Here is a 25,270-nt window from a genome sequence, read left to right as displayed (position 1 = left end):
TTCCTACTTACCGAGTTTCGAATAGTTGGTTAGTAAATAAGAAATGTTTTCTTATAATTTGGACCCCGATTATTTCCTAAAAAGTTTGAAACAATCAGCCTAAATGAGTTCCATGCAGCCTTTTCATCTCGAATGTGGGGCTCTGTAGTAGTTTTCGAATTTGTGGACCATCAAAAACACCTTCAGAAATGTTTGAAGAGGATAATTTTAGAAATATTGTTTGAATATAATCGAATGCTTTTTCATTTTTGTTTAGCGCCTTAACAAAATTCTTGACTAATCCAAGCTTGATGTGTAATGGCTGAAAAATCACATTCTCCTTTTTTATTAGAGCAGCATATTTTATATTGTGTGTGCCTACTTCGTGATTGGTTCTTGCTGGCCAGCCCTTCCTTACATAATGTGCGCTTCGATCTCGGCTATCCCAAAGGCAAAGAAAACAACAATGTTTTGTGTAACCACCTTGTAGTCCAGTTAGTAAAACTACCACTTTCAAGTCGCAACATATTTTCCAATCATGTTTTTCATAATGAATATATTTTAAAAGTTTGGACATGGTTTCATAAGTCTCCTTCATATTTAAGGCATGTGCGATGGGTTATTGATGGCTTCTGATTGCCATTGTGTAATAAAACTGCTTTAAGGCTTTCTTTGTTACTATCAATAAATAATCTCCATTCACTTTCGTCATATGTTTGGCAAAGCTTTCCAAAAAGTCCAGTTATATCATAGCAAAAACATATATTGCCTTTATTTCTATAAAAACAAGCATATGGCTTATCTCGCTCACGATAGGTAGTTATCGTAACCTGTTTTTCTAATAAATTTCTTTCTTTTAGACGGGATGCAAGTAGCTCTGACTTATCTTTTGAAAGCTCTAGGTCTCTTATAAGATCGTTTAACAAGGACTGTGTCAGAGGCTTTGGGCAAAATCCATCTGATACGCTGGAGATTTTTGAAGACGAAGAAATAGGCGATGGAGGAACTTCAGTATACGTATTATGTTGATTTTCAGGACATGGAACTCCATCTGAATCTAGTACGGGAAGAGTAAAACCACCAGCTGAAATCGTGGGATAAGACTAAATCGTATGTTTTCAAAATCCTTTTTTTTTACTAAAACACAAGTAACAGTTAGCAACATGATCACATGTTTCTCTCCACCTCATATGTTTTTCAATTTGCATGTTTTCTCTGTGAAAAATGAGTATCATAAATATTTTTAATTATTAAATGTAATTGTTACTTACTGAGGGTAGGATTTCCATTTCTTTAAAATATTTATACAGCTATCACAAATTGAATTTGGCGTCCAATATTTGCTCAAATTCTCAACATCTATTCTAAAATAATCCTTATATGCATTTTGTAGTGAAATAGTGAAATTTCTCCGCCCTTTTGTTGTGTTGGCAACTTAAATTTTCCATACAGTATGAGGTATTTGTTCTTATGATCTGCGTTTTGCCTTAAGAAAAATTGCGGGGAAAAATTTCTTGAGTGTCATTATGGAGTTTTCTCATTTCTGACGATGCCCGTAGTAAGCTTTAAAAAGACAAAGTTGCGCAAAATGTCATACCTAAAAAATTTGTTTGTCAAAAACAATGATAGGCTTGATATGCAAAATTTTCGCTAAATTGGGTATTTTCATTTTATTGTCAATAAAACCAACATTTATTTGTGTATTTTCACGAAATAAGATTTCAATTATTTATAATGTTTACAGTTTTAAGACCGTGAAATAAAAATTGTAAGTTTTTAAAGCCTTCGATTTTTTTATGAATTTTTGAAAAATAAAAAAATGTTGGATTTTGCAAAAAAAAAAATTTTTTTTACATTTTTATATAAATAACTCCACAACCGTCAATCATATAAAAAAATTTTCTTATCAAGACTTGAAGAAAATTTTGCGGTGAATCCACTGGTGTTTCTCTCCACGAATTTAGATAATTAATTTCCAAGATATGATAAAATAAATGGAAAGACCTCTGTGAAAATTCGTGATTTTAGAAATAGAAAAAAAATAAAATCGTATCCATAGAATTTAAAATTTTGGTTGTTTTTGTACTTGGGGGCCATAATACATCGAAATTAAATAGTTAGACTTCAAAGTAATTTCTCTTGTTGACTAGTGTTATTGGTGACGTAAAAAATCTGACAACTTCAAAAGAAAATGCAATTAATTACTAGTCAATTGCACAAATAACAAGTCACGTAGAAGATAACGAAAAGGGCGATGAGTTGGCAAAGGATGGTACAGCAGTCGATGAGTCGACGGTAAATGTCCCATTCCGTTTGGGATACATCGAAAGGAGACATCCATCAACGTTAGACTGACAAATCTAAAGAGAGAAGACTTAAGGCTCACGATGGGTATATTAACTGGGCACTGCCTTCTGGCATCACATGCTTATAAGTTAAGCCTCCTCAGTAACAGCAGATGTATGAAGTGCGAGGTGCAGGAAGAAACGATTGAGCACATTCTGTGTTCGTGTCTCGCGCTCGTGTCCTGCGCTCGCCAGATCAAGGTCCCAGCTACAAGGAGCGGCAGAGTTACCAGATTTCGAGTCAGCTATGTTCTAGAAAACTTTTAGTATTCGCCAAGAAGACAGAGGTTTTTTATAACATAGGTCCTCGTAGCTAGTTGGGGTTTTTAATGTTTGATTGTCAAACAAATTCTGGTATCGTTATGGACACATTCGCTCTATGTGAGGCCTTTATTGACCGGCGAGTTCAACCTAGCCCAACCTACCAGGATACTCGACGACAATGCAGCATCAGGAAGAAATTTACTCTAGGTGGTGAACGGAGCGATAATATTAGAAAATGCAAAAGAAAGCCAAACATATTTTAGTTTTGATGAATTTTAGTATCTATCAGCTTCAATTTCAATATAGAGTACGTCTTTGTTCAATTGGATGCAGCTTTTGGTCCATTTTTATAAAGGTAGTCTTTTAAAATGTTTGTATCGTCTTTGCATTTCTATTTCTCTCAATTTTTTGTTCTCCCTCGATATCTTATAAAATCAAGTTAACTTTTTTTAATCAAATACATCTGCTCCCCAATACATCGCGCCATATGAGTCACAGTTTTATGTGATGACAGCAACTTGGGGGTGTTCTCATTGGCTTTTTTTTTAGTGAACTTGTGTGCATCAATTGTCAACGAACAATTTAATTAAAATTTACGGACTATTTACATATACGGCTGAATTCTGTAATTCAGTCTCATCTCAAGTCTCTAAATTTGAGATTTTCCTTTAGAGACAATTTTTGTGACTTGAGATGATTTCGGTATTCAGTAAACGAAAGTCACAAAAACAATTCACCATATCAACGAAATTCACCAAAATGACAATTTACTCATACATTGAACAAATAATATAGCATTGCATTTTGTCAACGCAATGTTGAGTGGTGTTGTGGCTGAGCTCGCTTAGACACCGTTCACAAATTTTATAGAAAATCCGAAAGTGTGTAGGTTCGAATCTCAGCGGCGCCACTAGAGTTCGATGTTTTTTTTAAGTATTTTCTTTTTTTATTTTTTTCTATGCTTATTTTAATTTGAAGAATAAAAAGAATATATTTAAAGCGTTTTTCGCAAATAATTTTCATACTTTTTCTGAAATTTTCACGTTTGTGATCTACCCCGGCCCAGCTCACAAATTAGTGATTGCTTTTGTGAGGCTGGAGACGCGAGACAGCTTACAGAATGGCAAATTGTCTCAAAAGTGATTTTCACCCCAAATAGTCTCTAATAGTGACTAGAGACGGCTTACTGAATTCAGCTAATAGTCTGTCAGACAAATGCCTACAGGCACATCCACATATACATACATAACCTACCCACCTATGTAAATGGTTGATTGTGCGAATGAAATATTAGCTAAAATTCTAATTGGATTATTCTATTTTATTTCAACATTTTATATGTCATGAATCAAATTGCAAATTAGTCAAAAGCAGGCATGCTTAACCAACGAACCGATATCATTTCGTTACGATAATTAACGTTAATAAACGAAACAAAGTCATTTCGTTTCGTTTATTAACGTTAAGAACGTCAAATTAACGAAATGATTTTGTTTCGTTTTCTGCCATATCAAAACGATATCAAATCGTTTATGTTGATTATTAAGTTCAAACTATGCTGGCAAAGCTGATTGATGGCGGAGTCATTAAAGGTGAAAGCATTAGCCAAGCTGATTGCAACTTCTCTCTTGAATTTTGACAGTACGAACATTTCTCAGAGTATTTTTGGCATTACCACGAACGAATTACACAAACAAATTACGTGGAGTTTGTGTGTATGTCCGCTCGCTGTTACCACCTTTCGGCTTCACCATGGCTATAGCATTGCTAGCACAATTCAAACATAGAGTATCACGTTTTTGTTAACGTTTTTAACGTTAACGAAAGCTTTTCGTTTCGGTTAAAAACGAGATACAATTTATCTTGATAATTTCTTTATCGATAATATTTCGAAGTGTTTCAAGGGAAACGGTGGACATTTTTTGATAAACGATTAGCTTAACGTTAAGGTGCATCCCTGGTCAAAAGATTGAATAGGCAACGTTCATTATGGCATATACATACATATGTAGATATGTACATATATGAGTATGTATGTTGGTGAATTTAGTGGCACTGGTGGCAATATAAGCGACAAAATTTTAGCCAATTTACAGTAACGAAATTAGCGTTTCAACACGCATAACTGCAATATTATTATGAAAGCCTGACACGTAACGTGCGTGCCGCACATTTTAATTTCCCAACCCACGCACAACAAACATTTCCAACCAACCAACCACGTGGCAATGAAACTTACAAATTTAGCAAAACGATTAGTTATCCAACTCTTCTCGTTTGTATGATTGCTGAAAGCAAAATTTACTCACACCATTTGAATTGCATTCTGTCAAATGTTATGGTTTCGAAAATAAATTTCGAAAATCTTAAATAAAAATTCCTTAAAAATATACTGGCAATTAAAAGCAAACGATTTCAACGATTTGCTTTGCATGTAGAGGGAGATTAAATCACGCCAACAGTCTCAGCGATTTGGTTGAAACTTAAGGGCGCATTAAATGATACCTCAGTATAGTAAATATAGAATTCTACATACGAGATCAGAAATTTTTATGAAAAACCTATACACAGTGATGAGCAATACTGTAACATGTTGAATTACTTTGACCTTCAGCGAGATCAGAAATTTTTATGAAAAACCTATACACAGTGATGAGCAATACTGTAACATGTAGAATTACTTTGACCTTCAGCCACCACTCTCCTCTACCATATCCTTTTTTTAAAAATTTTAAGTATACACCACCTCCCCGAGAAGTTTGGAATCGCTTTAACAACAAAAGCAACAGTTGCTGTGTTTTTTTATGCGCTTAAAAATATGCACTTATACTTTATATGGACTGTTAAGTGCATAACTTTATCTGCATTTATGAAATGGTTGCGCGTAAAATTGGTACTAAAAAATGTATGCCTTCTTTTTCACTTTTAGTATGCTTTATACACAATGTCCGAAAGAGTTCCTGTCTCCACTATGTCTACATACGCTACTACTACATACAATTTGTAATAGCCGAGGAGTGGTTTTTAGTCCCAAACGCAGATGTAATGAAAGTAAAAAAAAACAACGGTCAATGTTACAGATTTCGTATGCAGCGTCTGGTACGCATCTATGAAGCTATTTCCCGGACTTAAATCCTTGATGGGCACGTGTGTGTGGCCGCCCATTGCATTCTCAACCAACTTTTTAGTACGTACACGCATATATACCAGTGAACGGCTAAATTTTCGCAAGATCACACTATTTCTGATTTCCAGTACGGGAAATTGGTGACTTTGTAAATATTGACGCAACGTTGCCGCTGGAAGACTTTTCAATCCTTTATGAGAGCATTAAAAGCTGGTGTGGCTATGTGCATGATGAAATAATAAAGGTGATGTCAACGACATAACATCACTTTTTCCGCAGCTCTATTGCTTTCATGTATGTATTTTAGTGTTGCGAAAAAGCGAAAAAATTTAGTACTATTACGTACTACCTTTTTGGTATTAATTCAGTTTTTGTATAAAAAGAAAAGTCGAAATACCCAGTGCAACCAGTAGCCTAAAAAAATATATCTTCAACTATCAGACGGCTTGGGCTAACTTAAGCCAGTTAACTGGCATAAGAGGTGAAATTCTAAAAAGGCAGAAAAAAATAGTTTCCACAATTTTTAAGCTTTTCTGCCTTAAGTTATAGAAAAGCTTGTAACTCACTCTGAAAGGATATAAGGAAAATACAAGGCACTAATGTTATTAAAATAAACTTATTTATTTTTAAGAGACTTGTTTAGAAACTTAATTCAAAAATACATTCGACCTTTATTTCATCGTTTTTTTTTTTTATGAAAATCCATTTCTTTATCCTCAAAATGAAGTTGTATAGCCTAGCTTCTTCAGACAATTCTACGCCACGAGCCTCTTCCCATTTCCTATTTCTATTTTCATCCTTTGGAACATTAAAGACAATTGTAGTTTTTCCACGTTGTCCGACACAATGCACAGGATGTTTTAGGCATTGTCTATATCGAAAAATATATCTGTACATTATAAGAAATATTGATGATTAATTATATTTTCAATGGTATTTTTCATTATTTGTATTAATACAGGTTGCAGAAAAGGCTCATATAACCATATATTGGGAGGACGTATGAGAAACTTTGAAATAAGGATTAACATACTAAGACAGGTTTTCTCAAGTAAACTGTAAGGTTTATCTGTCGAATAAAAGCAAACTGCTTAAAAAATCACCGCTGTCGAATTCAGTTCGAAACACTTTGACAAAACTTGAACCGGTTCATGAACGAACCTTAGCCAGATAGATCCGCTGCATGTTAAGTTGCAGGACGATTAAACATCCCACCTTTAGGCCTGGGATTCAAGGGGTTGATAAGCGCAATACAAAACTTTATAGCTTCCGCAACCCAATTGTCAACCACACCTACGCGAGAGGAATCCTGTTACAAATAAGAATGTATCATACACATATTTGGCGAGGCTGTGGCGACCCCAAGTTCCTCATGGAACTAGGGGGTGGGGGCAGGATGGCCTAGAAGGTTTAATGTGGTCTTATTAATCGTTTCCGAGATGGTCGGGCTAGTACCTTAATGATGCTTTGTTACTGGAACGTACCGGATCTATATCCGGCAATCTTTGTCGTTAATACAACAACAACAAATACAATGAGACTCGATGCCTCGGGACAGTTGGCCAGCTTGAAACCATACGGCCATAGTAGTATAGATGAACAGACTACTGCATCCCATACCTGCGATAGTAAAAATAAATAGAAGGCGCGATAACCTCCGAAAAGATTTTAGGCCGAGCTTCTCCTCCAATTCGCGTCGTGCTCCTTTTAATTTTTCCTACAAATTGGCGGGACCTACATGTTTCACGCCGACTCCCAACGGCATCTGCAAGGCAGATGAGTTTTCAATGAGAAGCTTTTCATAGCAGAAATACACTCGGAGTGTTTGACAAATCAAAGCGACCTCATTTGGAAAGCAGACTTCCCGGGGAAACGCGCGTCTCTCTGGCACAACTTTGCTCTGGATACTGCAATAGGTTTTAACTTGTCCAGAACCATGAATGTTATGTGCCGCACATGACACCAGCCATCCTTTCTATTGCAATGCGGAACCAACACCTCTAAACCCCACGTATTTTGGGTCCAAACCTGTTGAAACTGCAAGTATTCTAGGACTCCTTTTACGGGATAGCTGTTAACAAAGACCCAGAGGGCTTTCAAATGCGTGCAAACTGTGACCTGTGCGCTCCTAGATATGGAAGGGGCATTCGATAACAGGTGGCAGTCCAGCAGAAGTTTATCACTACTGTAGAGTGGAGTTCAAAGGCCTATCTACTATCACTACTACTAATGAGCCGATGAAACCTGTATAGGGTACTGTCAAAACCACCAAGGGGTGACCTCGAGGTGGACAGTACTTCAAACCGTATCAAACAATAAAACCCATGCCAGGGCTTTGCCGATGACATTGTGAAAAGAGCATAGATCCTAAAAAAGGGATGTGTCGGTGTGAATTTCAAGGTAAACAATTTAAAGCCGACCAAACGACCCCAGTGGGTTAAGGGCTTAGAATATTCCCACGGTTGGCATGCCTGTCGTAAGAACAAACCAAAATGCCCAACACCTGAGTTCGAGGCAATCCTCTACATGACCACAACTACACCTAGCAGTAGGTCAGTCAAGCGAAACCTGGTCATGTTATCCCACAACATGAATAAAATGAGAATAAAAACTCAATATATCAACTTCCGAAGGACACACCAGCAAAACTTACAACGTGGATACCCCACGACAGTCAAGCCGCCCAACAGTGAAGCCACACTCAATACGAATTCGCTCTTCGAAATAAATTCAGCGCTACTTCTGGAATGTGTAGAAAATCGAAAGAGCCTAGGAGCTCGCAGTGCTGGTTGTTAGTGGCCGGTCACCGACGGATGGAAAGCTATGATCTAGAGTGATTCAAGAGCAATTATTATTAAAGGATGTAATTTGCAAAACGACCAAATGACACGTACAGATTTTTTTAACAATTAGCTAGCATAATAGCACCTCCACATCCACTTCAATATAAAATACCCGATACCATTCCAATATCAAATGTAGAGATCCTGTTTTAGGAAAAAATGGTTATATCTTTTTCGAAAACTTATTATTTTCAAAACTTACAATATGTATATTTTCGCAATTTTTCGATTGGGTTTTGTCAACGAATAATTTTTTTTATTTTTTAAAGAGAAATTCAAATCAAAACAATGGCAGAAATAAAGTAGTGCCTACCAATTTATTTTTAAATGTTTGCTCCCATTTTGTTCAATTTCGTATGGAAATATAATAAATTATGTAGGTTTGGTATCACTTTATTACATACATATTTTACGCATGCCGATCTTGTCAGAATAACGGAAAACGTCAATGGCATGTAAACACCTGAAATTTCATTTCATCATGGTTATGAGGTATGTTCATACAATTAGCGTTCCACAATTAACGAAACCCAGACAAATGTTCCTTGTAAGTTTATTTCAAATATTATTTTTCTATTTCCCTTTTAAGGCCGCGGCACATAACATTGTGGATAAGTACAAGTGTGTTGACTTCCTTCTGACAGGCACTCGCTTAAGTTAGCATAACGGGAAAACCTGGGTTGCCATTGTTATTTCGGTTGAAAACGGTCAATTAGGGTTCTGCGCAGGGACGTAAAAGACTGAAACAGGGTTTATGTAGTCACAAAGGCGTTACTCCTTTTACATAACATTTTAATTTTATTCATGGCGAAAATTGTTCAATTCAGAGTTTTCATTGAAATTTTAATTTATTACATGAGGTTACTCCTCTAAGTGTAAAAATCATAGAAAACGTAGAAATTTTCAATTTATTGTTAAAAACTTTTTAAACACAACAACGAAGTATATCGGTAAAATATTTTCTATGATTTCTGAATTTCTGTACCCAAGTCCATTATAGTTGTGTAATGCAATAATCTGGTAACAGCGTTTTTAAATGAAAAACCAACAATGTTACACGTATTCCGCTTTATATTTTGTTAAGTTTTTCTAGACTTTTTTTACTCTAATTTAAATAAATGTTGCTATGTCCGTATGTTTCCGTATTGTTGGAGGCTACAAGTCTTCTGTTATTTATATTGCCGTGAAAATTAATGAATCTATTTCAACTGTAAATAGTAAAAAAAGTTTTATTAAACTATCAAATTCAACTCAGCTTAAAATACTCTTACGTACCAAATATGCAACTCTAGACCTGAGATTTGCATAAGGTGAACGAGGCTGTTGCTAATTTTGGCATTTATCGCTTAGTTGACACACTTGGTATTGTACACTATGCACAATGACATTTTTCATATAGTTGCGTTTAACACGAGCTTATGCATTCCACTAACATCGCCACAATCAACCAAGATGTTGCGTTTGTAAATATGAAGGAACTTCAGACTTGGCAATTGAAGTTTATTTCGCCTTGCCCATTCACATAAAAAATTTCGCGAAGCACTGTTATAAACAATCCCCCTATACAACAAAAATACTAGCTAACATATTTTGTGTCCTATTTGATTGTTATATTACAGTTTTTGATTGCGAAAAATGTTAGAAGAGTTACCAACCAGTGGGAAATATAATTTCACATGCAAAGTGTGCCAACGCCCCTAGCCAAAGCAAATGTCAAATTCTTCTTCTTATGCATTGCTTGCAACAAAATGTGGGAGTTGGCTACTTTTCCATATCAGATGGCGCCAGTGTCGCTCAATCTACCGTTCCCCATAAAAATGCGTGCAATCTACTCATAAAGCATAAGCTTGTGTTAAACTCATCTGTATGAAAAACTGCTTATGTGTCGGGGCTTTTACTGAAATTTCATTCGGGCAAGCAACTATCTAAAAACGAGTAATGTAAACGGTTGCCATAATTTTTTTTATCTCAACAAATTGATGGCTAAATTGAACAATATCAACACTCCACAAACTTTGTGTGGCAATATATGTATAAGTGCGGCTATAAATTGAACCGTTTCTATGTTAGTCTGGCATGAGAAGTTCACCAAGTGGTGACAGGTTTGTTGTTTTTTTATGCAAAAGCTGAAAATTGGCAGCGCCCAAGCGTTCCGAGCAGCAACACCCATATGCATGAATCTTAATAAAAAATTTAGGCTTTTATATATATATTTCATACCAACTTATATCATTAATCGCATAATTGTGTATTTATTTAGTAAATGTGTACATAAAAATCAAATTTTTTTCTTCAATTATTTCTCAAGATCATTTTTTCTTTGCAAATGCACCAATGTCCACAGAAAATCGTGTGTAACTCACTTACTTATATTAACTTTCTCGCGAGAGTGAAATTACTATATCACTATGGCTTGAAGCATAGATTAGATTGATACGAATCTTTTGGTTACGCTCTCATATTTTCGCTCTCACGAGGGATTTATCTTCTAGTTGTTGCTGGCAACAATCACAGATAAATCCCTCGCGCCAGCTGAAGCGGGTGCCAGAACAAAAAATGTGCCAGTCAAAACGAAAAACGGCCCAAAAATTTCGGTAAACTTTAGTTTGACCTACAACTGTAGAATAGCGTTCAAAAATTATGAGAAAAAGGATAAAAATACTTAATTTAGTCTATATATTATTAGTTCGAAGGCGGAGGGTAAATATTATTTCCCATTCAAAAATTATCACTAAAAACAGGTTTTGTAAATATGAACTCCCGATGCAACCACTCCATTTTGATCACAGAACCTGGAACGCCAGACATGTAGGATAAACCCTATCCATTAAATAATGTTAACTGTTATATCATAGGTCCGATTTACTGAAATTTCAAAAGAATATATGGTTTTCACTGCGAGTTAAATGCGTTACAATATTTGTCTAAGTAATTTAATTGAAATGTAAATTTTACTTAGATTTGTTTATATTTAACTCTAACTAGTCGTATTATTGTAAAATAAGTTTAAAGAAATAAATATTTTACAACTATCATTTTATTAGATGATTGAAACTAAAATCGCTGAAATTTATGTCAAAAATCCCCATTTTCAGATCTATTCATTTTTGTTTGGAGTGGCATCATTGATAAATGTTATAAAAAATGTGCATTTTGACAGCGCTCTCTCGAAACAAAGAGTTGCAAATCCATTCATCTAGGGCTTGAAGTACAAGCGGAATCTGATTTAGTGCTTGCTCTGCTAAATCTCAGTCGCTACGCTCATACGACATGTAGGTGAACGCCGAATAAATGTCCGACGCTGTAAAAAGCTCTTGTGGGCATAACTGCTGTAGTTCAACGTAATAAAGCATGTTACAATATTGCGCGTTTTGAACGAAGTTATAAAAGGTAATGTATTCAAAACTCTGACGGCCGCGTCAGATAGAACTTAACGCCACACTTTAACTTTGACAAATGACAGCTTCAAATCAAGGAGCACAAAACGGTGGCATAATCAAGCGCCAAAGTACACTTGTGCACTATTAAACATTGCATTAAAACATGTTTTATAGCAATTTTAGTTATTCGAAATATTTTTAAAGTGATCTGTAGTTGTTTATTTTATTCCAAAACTTTAATAATTTTAAGAAAAAGGAAAAATAAAATATGACAGATCTCAAAGTTATCCAAAGTCAGAAGTTGTCTAACTTTCGTTACGTGTTTGCGTCAAAGCATCCATTTTACGTAATTTGCATGCCTTGACTTTATAGTCAAAGTAAAAGTTGTACTTAAAGTTCTATCTGACACTGACTTAAGCTGCAGCCTACAGTGAACTTTTGAAAAAAAAAATATAAATGGTAAATATACTGACGCTTAAATTATTATTGAAAATTGAGGTATTTTTTGTCGGTTGTGTTGTAACCAATGTTACTGAATACTACAAGAATGGTGACTGTACATAAACCCACAAAATTTTCAAATAAATCCAATAATCGATAATAATTTATGTTAAACCATTCCAGGTTTATCTCTGGCTTACATGTGGGATTATAACTTAAAAACCCCATTAGCAGCTGCTGTTTAGTCCTCATATTTTCGACAAGCAACTTTTGGAACGGCATCCCTTGCGAAATTTTATTTGGAGACAAATCGGTTTCGGCGTTGTGCCAACTTCAGTATAATTTGTTGTTCTGATTTGTTTTTCTAGTTTGTTTTGTACATATGTAAATATAGTTTGTAGTCGTAGTATAAAAAAACATATATTGTTATCGACCACGATGTAAAAAAAAAAACAGAAACTCAATTTCAAAGTTAGTTTTCGGCATAGAGAATACGAAATTGTTAGTTTTAGTCGTTAACAACAAAATGAAATTGCTAGATTATGTCAGACACTAAAGTTCCAGAGCTAGTTTTAATATAGCACGGCGATGTGATAGTTCAAAGGAGTGATAAACAAAATAGCTGGACAGCAGCAAAAAACACCTTACTTTCACGATGGCAGCTACAAAGCGACATCTGACACATTCATTCTACAATTTCTTATGAGGGTCATTATTTTCGGCGCTATCGGTCAGTACGACAATCAATCACGAATGCCGCTGTCGTCAAATTAACCGAATTCTTCTTTTGGCAAGCGACAAACTAAAATAGAAGTAATAAACAGATAATAAAAGTTAAAATCACTCATTTACATAATTCATATATGTGACCCGACCTATGAAAAGGTAGCTTATGACTAAAAAAAAATGTGTCCACTTTTTTTCTGGTTTCGATAGTTCACATAAAATCTACAAGTAATTTGCTGAGATAGTGCGTAATCGAAAAGATAGCCAGTCAGCAGTAGATAAAGAGTGTCGGCTGGGCCACCTTTCATACAGACAATGTAAAATCCGTGCTGAGAGCAATCTCCCCCTCCTAATAGCCCCCAGCGCCAGTGCAAAGCTTCTTTTCGGTTGCACGAAACCACAGGTATGTATTAAATACACCTTTAACTAATGAGCTTATTTTAGCAAATTTTATTACTTACTGCGTAATGAGTTCGATTAGCGCATCAAAAAAGAATTTGCAAATTCAAATGGGTCAATCAAATTCAGAAAGTAAACAAATCTCATTATTTGCAACACCCGACGGACTCAGTTTATACAACAATTTTGTTTCGCAATATCGGGAGTATAAACAAAAAACCCAGCAGAGTATTTGCAATTTCGCAAAAATAAATACGCACATATGTACGTATGTATGTACATATATAGGAAAATAAAAATATTTTTTTTAAATATATGTAATAATAACGTAAAAAAGGAAGACAAATTAAAAATTGGTAAAAATCCGTTGTGTGATAAGAAATTACTATATAGATTAGTATTATATATTTCATTAGAGTCAATACAAAAAAAAGTTCCGCGCCCCCCTGGAACCGCGCATAGTTATTACAGATTACAACTCAACCTGTCAAAAACAGTGTCGGTTGAAGTTGCCGAAAAAAAATTTAAAAAAATGGAAAGCGATAATTAAACCTTTTTTAAATTAATTTAAACAAACTTTATAATCAGCAATTTCGTACACATTTATAGAAAAAAACAAGATTTCAACCAAGGATTACATTGAACAACTTTTTGACCTTCTGCAGCGGCATCCCGAAGTTGGACGAGGCAGGGCGCAGTTCGGATGCAGCAAAAATAGGTGAAATTATGTGAACGTGAGTCCCTCCGATACTACCCACTACTCCTGGGAATCCTGTTTTAGAGTAAAATGCGGTTTTTGTAGCGCTTTGCTCTGAAGTAATTTGGGTTTTAATTCACTTCGCACTAATATGCTCTCCAATATCTAAAACCACTTTATTAACTGTAGATGTTGTCCAGTTCAACACTAAAATCATTTCCACAGCATTTTTGATTGCTGCCGTCAGCAAGGAGTGTAGTTTTAAAATGGGGGTACAGCCGTCCCTCCAGCAATATTCTTCCTTACTTAACAGAAATTAACTTACAAATCTGCAAAATAACTTCATTAGAAGCTCATCATTTGTCACTTAAAGGTTTTCTTACTTGGTGCTTGGTAGTTTCAAGGGATTTGAGTGATCATGCGAATTTTTTCCGTTTCCGCGACATGTCGATTTTTTTTTTTTTTTTTTTTTTTTTTTTTTTTTTTTTAATGGACGTTGTGGCAGCGCGCTGCCCTCAAGTGGTCCAATGAAACCAGGCTAATCCTGTTCACGCGATCGATTTATATATATATATAATAACTTTTTTTATTTTTTTTATTTTGCCGAGTCTTTGGTGGGCAGCGGTTTGTCAAGCGTCACGATCTGAGACTGCTCAGCTACAGAAGAAATTTCATCAGCCAAGCGTAATACTTAAAGAGAACAGAAGCAAACGTTTTTTATAGAAAAAAGGGAGTCCGAGATATCAAATGTGTTTGAGTGAGTGTTATAATCTTGGCATAAACGCCGAAAAGGTTCATTTTGTTCGAAATTCGTTCTACATTGTTTCAGCAGAAGAGGTTTGAAGTGTCTCGATGTCCGAGAGGGAACGCAAAAGTTCACTTCATTCAGAAGGAATGGGCTCGAAATTGATCCATTTAAAAGTTTTGTCATAAATATTACACCAAGCATTTCCCTTCGACTAGCAAGAGTTGGAAGATTGATAAGCTTTAATCGATTAGTATAAGGTGGAAGATTAGTTAAAGAGTCCCATTGGAAATTTCTTAAGGCAAATAGTAAAAATTGTTTTGTCACCAAAATTTTCGTCGTTATCAAATAAATTTAATATTATTTAATTGATATCCATTTTGCAATTAATAAAAAAATCACTTTTGCAAATGCTTGAATTTCAGCCACAAATTGGCCAGCTGTTCATTTATCTGTCAAATCGTCACTTTTTTAAGTTGGCAACATCAATTCAACTTCAACTGAAATAAGTTGTAATTCGTAATATCAAATAGGAATTGTCTTAAAGTTGAGTTGTTTTAATTACAACCCAACTAAGTTGAGTTGTAAACCGTAATAGGGGCATAAGTTTAAGCTAACCCAACCCATATGCCCAATCAAAACTTAAAACGTATTTAATCACAGCATATTTAATGCTAATTTAATGCGGGTTAATTAAATTTATTACACCTGTTTTTTTTTTTTAAATATATGTATAAAATAATATTAAGTTTAAGCTAGCCCAACCCTCTCTATTTTTTAAAAAATAAGTGTAACAAATTTAATTAACCCGTATTAAATTAGCATTAAATATGCTGTATTTAAATGCGTGTTCGTTTTTTGATTGGGCATATGGTTTGGGCTAGCTTAAACTTAAGCCGTATTAAGTTAGCATTAAATATTGTGCAATTTAGTACGGTCTCGTTTTTTGATTGAGCTGGAAAGGTTGGGCTAGCTTAAGAGACCCAATTTTAGGAATCGGTCCATTAATAAGAGAGTTACAGACCAAAATATAATATATATATAAAAACAAATTTTGTCTATTGATTGTATGGAGGAAAATGAGCAACACCCAGAGTTAGGAGAAGCGCCATAATGCGCCACCCTTCATTCGCAGTAGGGTGGTAATGCAAAAAAATATCAGTCTCACTCAGTTACAGTGGAAGTGAACAGGACAAATAAAATTATACAACTCAAACGGTAGTCGATTGCGTTTTAAAACTTGCAAATCATTACAGTCAAATTAAAAAAGTTACAAGACTGTGTGCTCGAAATTTTAAAAATTCCCAATAAAAAGTTTAAAAATTTTTGAACGTATGTATATTTATTATATGCGTATGATTATATCTTTCTTGTTATTTGACCAATTTTTGTAGTTATAGATTTTTCTAAAAGGGAAATCTATACAGGTTAGCAAGTAAAAGGCAACTACACCAACAATGAACGGATAAGGGTGAACCAAGAAAATGTCAGAAATCGTCCCTTTTACGATTTCAAGTCCCTTACGCAACCTCCAAATCGTTTATGTTTTGAGCTTAAAGTTTGCACATATCAGTTTTTATGTCCACTCCAAACATAAAAAAATAAATGTAAGGCGCGATAACCTCCGAAGAGATCTAAGGTCGAGCTTCTCTCCCAATTTGCGTCGTGCTCCTCTTGATTTTTCCCTACAAATTGGCCGGACGGGACCTACATGTTTTATGCCGACTCCGAACGGCATCTGCAAGGCAGATGAGTTTTCACTGAGAGCTTTTCATGGCAGAAATACAATCGGAGCGCTTGCCAGACACTGCCGAGGGGCGACCCCGCTTAGAAAAATTTTCTTCTAATTGAAAAATCTTATTTCTAAAATTTTGATGTTGCTTTGCCCGGGAGTTGAACCCAGGGCATACGGTGTGATAGGCGGAGCACGCTACCATCACACCACGGTGGCCGCCAACCATAAGTGTTCGGTTAATCGGCAGTATGATATATGTATATACACATACATATACATATGACCAATATTTTGGTTTTTTCTAAAAGAACTCTCCGGACATAAAAATTCAAAATGTGAATACGAGGTTTCTAGTTTTTAGCTAGTAAAATGGGGGAGAAGTGGGGAATCTTCTTATATGAACCAAGGGCGTTGCCGATTTCTGCAGATCTTACATGGCATACCCGTAAATATTTCCTTAGTAGCTGTTGCACTTTTGTTTATTTTTTAGCTATCTCTTAACCCCCAAATTTTTTGCATAACAGCTTTGGACATCAGAGCTTAGACATGTTCAAAAATAGCACTTCTCGTAATTGCTAAATAGCGAAGTGGCCAATCATCCCGATATCCCAATAGAAGTCTATGGAACGTCGAAGAGGAAATAATAATATCCCCGCTTAAGAACAACAGGTCAATGGAAGATGACGAATTACTTGCTAAGTATGTACTTGAAGAGTTGGTAGCATTGGCATTAAAATACTTCGAACTGGGGTTGCTTATGATCGCATATTAAGTTCTATCTTGCGTATTGTGCGAAATACTCAAGTCTTCCGTTAACGAGCTTATTGGGCCTTGTTATTACTTCAGCCTTACAGCTGTGCTTTGAAAATACCTGTAAAACTGAGCTGAGAGAAAAAGCGAACAATGGAGTTATATATACCTACATAAGTCTACACGAGCTCTTCTATTCAGCATTCTCTAAATAAAAAATTCAATTACTACTTTGGATCACCCTTTTATTAGTTCCACTTACATGTTTGTATTTCTGTATGTAACTCTTTTATACCAAATATAAAACATGTAAACATGTTACGTATACGCACCGGCAGCCTTCTTTTGTTGAGGTATAATTGATTGGATTATAATAAAACAACGTGCTTATTATTATATTTTTAAAACGATATTTTAATAAAGTTTTCCTTTTACTGTCGCAGCATAACACATAGCAAATGTTTTTTTTAATTGACATGCCCTTAACAAACACACTTTATCTCTGTTTTATTTCGCCAATCGCGTGCTTTCGTTCTCCTAAATGCTTACATACATACATAGCTATGTACATATACATATCTGTACAAGGGATATTAGGGAAGAGAGTTAACTGGAATCAGGGTCGGATTTTACAAACCTACTTTATGGAACTGGAAGTCGAAACATGTTAGAGGACAGACACATATCTAGTCAAAAATAAAAAAATGGTGTGTGTAAACAAGATTTAATTATGCTACAAAAACAACAAAAGGACTTCCACACAACAAATCAAACAATTTTACCAGAAATTACTTATTAGATATTTATATAATAAACACAAACAATATTTTTTTAACATTTCTCACCTGATCTTGACAAAAGTATCCAAATCCAATAATACCAGCGATCGCCAAAAAGAGGCAAAATAAAATAATTGTTCGTATTTTGGAGCGTGGTTCCATTTTTTTTATCTCATATACACCGCTTGGCAGAAGTAAAGCAAAATCACTATCGACTTGTACGGAGACGTTCTTTTGCATATCCACTGGCATGTTACGACATACGACACCACAAATCACACAACAATCGTTTTTTTATTAATTAATCTAACCTGAAATGCTTGCTATCATACATAGACATACAGCAAACTTCGCTCTTTGAATCGATGCCCCACTTCCGCACTTTTTAAACACATTTTTCGAGGAATGCGTTAATATAGATGTTGTTGTAGTTTACTGACTGTTTTTTTTTTAATAAATGCGTTTAGCAAGCTATTTTACACAAATCCCATAAAGAAGAAAGAGTGCAAATGCGAATGTTGACCACGATGATTGGGTTTAAGTCGAAACGAATGGACAAGAAAAATTCAAATAAAAAGAGGTTGAAAATTGTTTTAAGGGAAAACTGAGCAATAAGGAAGGCGAGGTAGAAGAAAGGAGTGAGGTTTTGGCTTATTGGATACGTAGTGGGATTAAGTTCATAGCAGGCATGCTTAACCAACGAAACGATATCATTTCGTTACGATAATCAACGTTAATAAACGAAACGAAGTCATTTCGTTTCGTTTATTAACGTTAAGATCGTCAAATTAACGAAATGATTTCGTTTCGTTTTCTGCCATATCAAAACGAAATCAAATCGTTTATGTTGATTATTAATTTCAAACTATGCTGGCAAAGCTGATTGATGGCGGAGTCATTAAAGGTGAAAGCATTATCCAAGCTGATTGCAACTTTTCTCATGAATTTTGACAGTACGAACATTTCTCAGAGTATTTTTGACATTACCACCAACGAATTACACAAACAAATTACATAGAGTTTGTGTGTGTATGTGCGCTCGTTGTTGCCACCTTACGGCTTCACCATGGCTATAGCATTGCCAGCACAATTCAAACATAAAGTATCACGTTTTCGTTAACGTTTTTAACGTTAACGAAAGCTCTTCGTTTCGGTTAAAAACGAGATACAATTTATCTTGATAATTTCTTTATCGATAATATTTCGAAGTGTTTCAACGGAAACGGTGGAAATTTTTTGATAAACGATTAGCTTAACGTTAAGGTGCATCCCTGGTTCATAGCATGCTTTCAGAAATACGCTGCTAAGAAAGCAGTTACGTTGTCACGTCGTTACTTGTGTTGTGAAAATTCTACACTCTTTTAAATACGATTTAAGCTTATTCCAGCCTCATTGTCACTGACGAAGTCGCTGTCACAATAATTGATGTTGGCACCATTGATGGCATTGGTGTTAAATTCTGAATGCGAAAAACTTAGCACGATAAGCATTCGCGCCGTGTGATGTTAAATGGTGGGGGCTTGGTCATGTTGCTTATATGTTGTAGTTGTTAGAAACCGTGTTTGAAGATGTTTACAGAGTACATATTTATCGACGTTTTGGTAAATTTATCCATCCACAATTCAGGCGATGCTAATTTGCGTCAATCGGACGTGCCGAATATATATACCAGTTGCCTTTTTCTAATCGCTTAAATTTTTTAGTTTACCACAAAAACGATTCACAACAACAGCACAATCACATGTACTTGCAGCTGATATGGGAGCCCTACAAAGATAAAATAAAAAGAAAATTCAGCTAACTTAATTTGCAGGAAGTGTCTTCGTTTTGGAACATTCTGATCCAAAATTTTGTGACTTTTTGCATCCATTTTGTAAAAGCAATTTAGAATATTTTCAGTCTCCATTCCCTGCACTTTAAGTTGTATCATCTAATTGGCTGTCTCCTGTTACTAACTGGCTAATTAAAGTGCCAGAGGTTGTAGATCTATTACCGATAAAAGCAATTCATGAAGGTTTTGGGGATTGGTCGGAATCGCCCTATATCGGTGGCGTTGACATAAAGGATTGATATGCTAAGTTGCTATAAAGCTAAACGCTGCGCAAAACGACCTTTTGAACCCCAGTGTCAAATTTTATTATTTTTGTAACCGCAAAAACACTCCCTGAAGGATTAGGGAGTGTTGCGAGTGTAGGCAGGCTTTTGCTACCGGATTTAGCGCGGTACCAGCAACTTCTGTTAAAAGCCAGACTAACTTCGATTCCTGTTGTTGTTGTAGCAGTCTATTCCTCGAACCCTCAGGTTTGTGAATTTTAGTCACCTCTAATGTAAAATATGCCAACCGCAGGAATATTCTTAGACTTTTAACCTGCTGGTGCACTTTACGGAACAAGCACTCTCTGGTTCTACGTTTTTATATTCAGTGCTTCACCTCATTCAATAGACGCCACCACTCACTAGGTGCCACTTAAGCCCTCGACCGGGAGTCCAACCCTGTAAAATTCCAAATTGATGCAAACGGTTGTGTAGCGCAACCCTTCCAAAGGTTGGCAGCGCAATTTATAGCTTCTTTCTACCAATTCCTAACTTCACTTACGCGTGGCGAATCCTGTTTCATTAGCAGCCGAGTCTCTGGCGACCCTAATTCCCTCATTAAAATGGGGTGAATGCTGCTGTTACAGGCGATGGTTCCACATTACAATTGAAAATGTTGTTGGTGTCATATCTTAACACATCGCATGCAGGATATACGTTACATTCTGGATTAGTAAGAGTTCAACCTGCTTCAGGACGAAAATGTACCAGAGTGACTAGTAGTAGTCTGCTTTCCTCTTCTGCAATAGTTGTATAACGTATATTAATAACGGTGTTCAAGGGCACGTCTCGGTAAAGGAATTGACCGACTCAGTGAGGATACGGCTTAGGGGCCTCTTGCTGCTTATCTGGATCAAGCAGATGAGTTGCTATGTCCCAGGTCTCACCATAGTGCTTACGTTGATGTCTCTTTAAGCCCTTGACAGGCGTGGCCAGAGCAATCAGTTGTTAGCTGGGATGTCCCGGCTTGCGATAATTCCACAAAAAGTATTTTCGGTATTTCATTATGCTCCTTTATATTGAACTTTTTTCCTCACTATGTAGGTATTGAGAGGTATCACACCGGTTACACCAACCACAGTTTATGTTTGGACTCCTTTCCACTATATAAAGTATAATTCAAAGCAACATAGTCGTTGTTTTGCATTAAAAAAAAATGTGGTTTAATAGAAAGTCAATCTTTTCTATGTTTTGCATTCATGCTGAGAGCTGGCGTAGGATTATTCGCAATAAATTGAAGGAGCAGAACGGTTTCCAAAGTCTTCGTTACAAGCCCTTCTTTTTCCGTATCGGTTTGATTTGACTACATCCAATTTAGTTAACACGTTGCATTTTACTTAGTTGAAGGTTTTTTTAAATTCAACGGGAGATATCCGGAGCTATTTGCAGTTGAAGTTTACGGTTTTCATATGGTTGTTGTAAAGTTGTTGTGCACTGAAAAAAATTTTGTGTACAAAGGAGTTTTGCAAGTATTTAATTTTGATCACACCCTATTGGTGGAACGGGCAGGGTAATTTTTTATAAGCGTAGCCGAATGCCGCCAACGTAGAAAAAAATTCTGCGAAAAAATACTAAGGACCCCACCCCCGGTTTGGAAGGGACCCGGGGGTAATTTTTCGCTTTCTCGTTAATATCTTTTGAACAAACTAAACATTTTATTTTCCGGCCTCGGATTATTGTTGTCGAGGTTAATACGCGTCTTTTGACACCTCTCTATTTTCTAGACTTTTACCAATTTGGTAAATAATCGCATCCGTGAGGATTTCCGAATCGAAGTTCAAAAAATTTAGGAAAGCGGACTAAGCATATGGTACATTTGTCCCATTCTCAGCGTACAAAAGCTTTCCTGGCTAGGTCGCGCTAAGCGAATGAAATAATAGGCTCGGTCCCAGGTCGAAGGTATTCCTTTCGACGTGTTAGGAGGTAAAGAAGAAGGAATATCTCTAATTAGTTAGGAGTGACTAGTTTTGTTGTTGTTGTTGTGACAGTAATTCGCCCGAACCAAGAAGTGTGACCATTCACAAATTGTCATCAATTTCCTCCATCGGGCATCCCACGAAACTTGCTGTTCTAAGCATATGGTACATTTGTCCCATTCTCAGCGTACAAAAGCTTTCCTGGCTAGGTCGCGCTAAGCGAATGAAATAATAGGCTCGGTCCCAGGTCGATGGTATTCCTTTCGACGTGTTAGGAGGTAAAGAAGAAGGGATATCTCTAATTAGTTAGGAGTGGCTAGTTTTGTTGTTGTTGTTGTGACAGTCATTCGCCCGAACCAAGAAGTGTGACCATTCACAAATTGTCATCAATTTCCTCCATCGGGCATCCCACGAACTTGCTATTCTATTGGAAAGATCGTTGCTGTTATGTTGGGAAGCATCGCATGCAGGGCATATATTACGTATATCGGCGTTGTTCTGGACAAGTAAGAGTTTAACCTGCAACAGTATCCAGAACGAAGTTGGACCAGAGTGACTCGTGTGTCCCTTGGTAGTCTGCATACCTCTTCTGAAGAATATGTAAGCGGACAAGATTGTCGCTTTCTTATCCTACCACACTACCAATGGACGGTTTTCGAAACGTTTAACCTTGCCAACTTCCTTCAAAGCCTTGGCGAGTTGGTCTGCAAACGCCGCCGTTATAATTATGTGGCCACAAGCAATAATCGCCGAGTCCTATCCTTTTACATGGGACTTCCGAGTCTCTTCGGGATGTAGAACTACCTGTAGTGGGAATGTCCGTTGGCAATTTCCACAATCAACCGGAATGTTTATGCCGTAAAAACACGGCTCCCCAAATATCTCAATAATCGATAGCCATCAAGAGAATTCAGAAACCAATTGTACAAAAGGAATACCAGCATGTTCTCACTGCGTTATCGCCAAGATACTGGAGCTGAGCGCTATTTTTAAGTTATAGTTTTAATATAAGCTGCCACAAAAATAGCGACGTCCAACTCGATGAGTGCTCTGCCGGTATGAAGCCTCAGGTAGATGGAGTTTTCTGTTTTGTTTCAAAGCACATTTTATTTATCTTGTATTTCAAAGCAACGTTCAACAATGGAACAACTAACGACGCGAATCCTTTTCACACATGAATGTTTACGTACTCGAAGCTGTGACAATTCCACAATCATAAGGAAGTTGAATGAGACTGCTTCGAACTGATGGTATTTATTAAATAGCAGAATCATATTAGACATCCTGACTTCCAACTTTTCGAAGGATATGTTTTATTTTCCTTACTGCCAATGCGCACCAATAAATACCTAACTATATTTGTATTTTCTTTTAGTTTATCTGCATGACGCATATAATAACAATTGGTAGAATGGGGCAGACAGGAGCCGCAAGTTACAATACATTTTTGTGAGTATTCCCGTTTCGTAGTTTGCGAATCCACACATTTGCACACCCCATTTTAGAAAAACGGAAATGTATCTGGTTAAACAAAGGCCACAGGCATCTAGGCTATGGCACAGCCTCCCTGCCGTAGGAACCAAACGCATTTTTATACATTTTGTATATTTTTTACTATTTGCCTCATCTCTTTTCGCCAATATTTCAGGCAAAGGTTAAGCTCCGAAGCAGCTGACAGCTGTTTACTGTAATATGCTTGTGAGCCAGAAGTAATTTGCTTGCTTAATATTTTGCAAATTAAAGTTTGTATTTACCTATTTTTTTTTAGAAAACTCCGCAACTTAATGTTTGTTATTCTGTTTTATTTACATTCCACTTTATTGCACAATGCACTTTAGAGCGTTTTATCAGCTACTACTCGATTTCGATTCATCAGATATTTTGTAAACATTGAGCTTAGCAAGCGGAATTCTCATTTTTAAGGCTATTTATATAAATTTTCTCTTAATTTATTTTGTAAATCACTATCTTAACACTCTGTTAAAGCTTATTTGGAGCATTATTTATTAAACATTTATTCACATTCACAAATTAATCGCCCACGAAACAAATTCCTCTTATTTCTACGCCATGTTTTCAGCAACTGTCAAACTAGCTCGGCCTTCGCTGCAGGAAACATCAAATTCTTTGATTTTGTTTTCGCTCGTTCTTTTAAGCCAGCGAGTGCAAACTCAACAAAAAATTGTTGAAACAGTTGTATAGTGCTGCCAGATCACGTTAGGCAAATACAGGATGTCACTACGCGTTGGACATTGGCTTGTATTACGTATTGCGTAAACTGAGCACTTGTGCGATAGCACTTTTTTTGGATTACGCAATTCATGAGATTTCCGCTGCCATCGTTATTTGGTATGATGAGTTCAGTCAACGTGGACAACAAATTGTAAACGCTTTTACTAGCCAAATTGAAAAGAAAATGATAAAAATTGGGGAAAGTGCTCGCTCACACTTGACTCAATTGTCTAAATAGCGGTGGGAAAAAACTGTGATGAACGAGTTTCTACCGTCTTGACGGCCGTAATATTGTATGCCCTGCCGTTTTATCGCGTTAAGGAGAGCTTCACCGTCTTCTTAGTTTCCACATAATTAATTTTACAGCTGAATACAGTAAGCCCTCTCTAGGAACTATTAGAGCCTATTTGGGGTGAAAATCACTTTTGAAACAATTTGCCATTCTGTAAGCTGTCCCTCGTCTCCAGCCTCACAAAACCAATCACTAATTTGTGAGCTAGGCCGGGGCAGATCACAAACATGAACATTTCAGAAAAAGTATAAAATTATTTGCGAAAAACGCTTTAACTGCCCTATTCTGTGTACTTGGCAAGTTCACCATCTTGCTTATTTGTCAAGTTTGACAATTTATCAAGTAATTGCTATTCTACGTAAAAAATAAAAAGCTTTTTCGCTGAAAAATGGTCAATAAGTCAAACGCTCTTCATAATTTAATTTATACTGTAACGAATTTGCTGCAAATCTTCTTATTTGCCCTTTTGCTAGGTTCGTATCGCTAAACTGTTGAATAAATAACTCCAATATTGAATAATGGAAAA

The 25,270-nt window shown here is 36.1% G+C and overlaps 1 protein-coding gene across 4 annotated transcripts in view; it reads right to left on the bottom strand.

The window, feature by feature from the left end:
• Positions 1-24,293, bottom strand: part of Hs6st (heparan sulfate 6-O-sulfotransferase) — an 812,621-nt gene extending 788,328 nt beyond the window's left edge. For 2 of the 4 annotated variants that reach the window (XM_067759680.1, XM_067759683.1), the window contains exon 1: positions 18,277-18,917. In XM_067759680.1, the coding sequence (XP_067615781.1) occupies positions 18,277-18,462 (186 nt within the window). In that variant the 5' untranslated portion in view covers positions 18,463-18,917. Of the gene's footprint in view, positions 1-18,276; positions 18,918-23,974 lie in introns of those variants that run through there. The other 2 variants (XM_067759681.1, XM_067759682.1) reach the window with 2 other exon arrangements.
• Positions 24,294-25,270: the final 977 nt, after the last annotated feature.

Source organism: Eurosta solidaginis, chromosome 1 (genome assembly GCF_040869045.1).
Source record: "Eurosta solidaginis isolate ZX-2024a chromosome 1, ASM4086904v1, whole genome shotgun sequence".
NCBI classification, from domain to species: Eukaryota; Metazoa; Arthropoda; class Insecta; order Diptera; family Tephritidae; genus Eurosta; species Eurosta solidaginis.
Note: the sequence above shows the minus strand (reverse complement) of the source record. Positions and strands in the feature narration are given on the sequence as shown.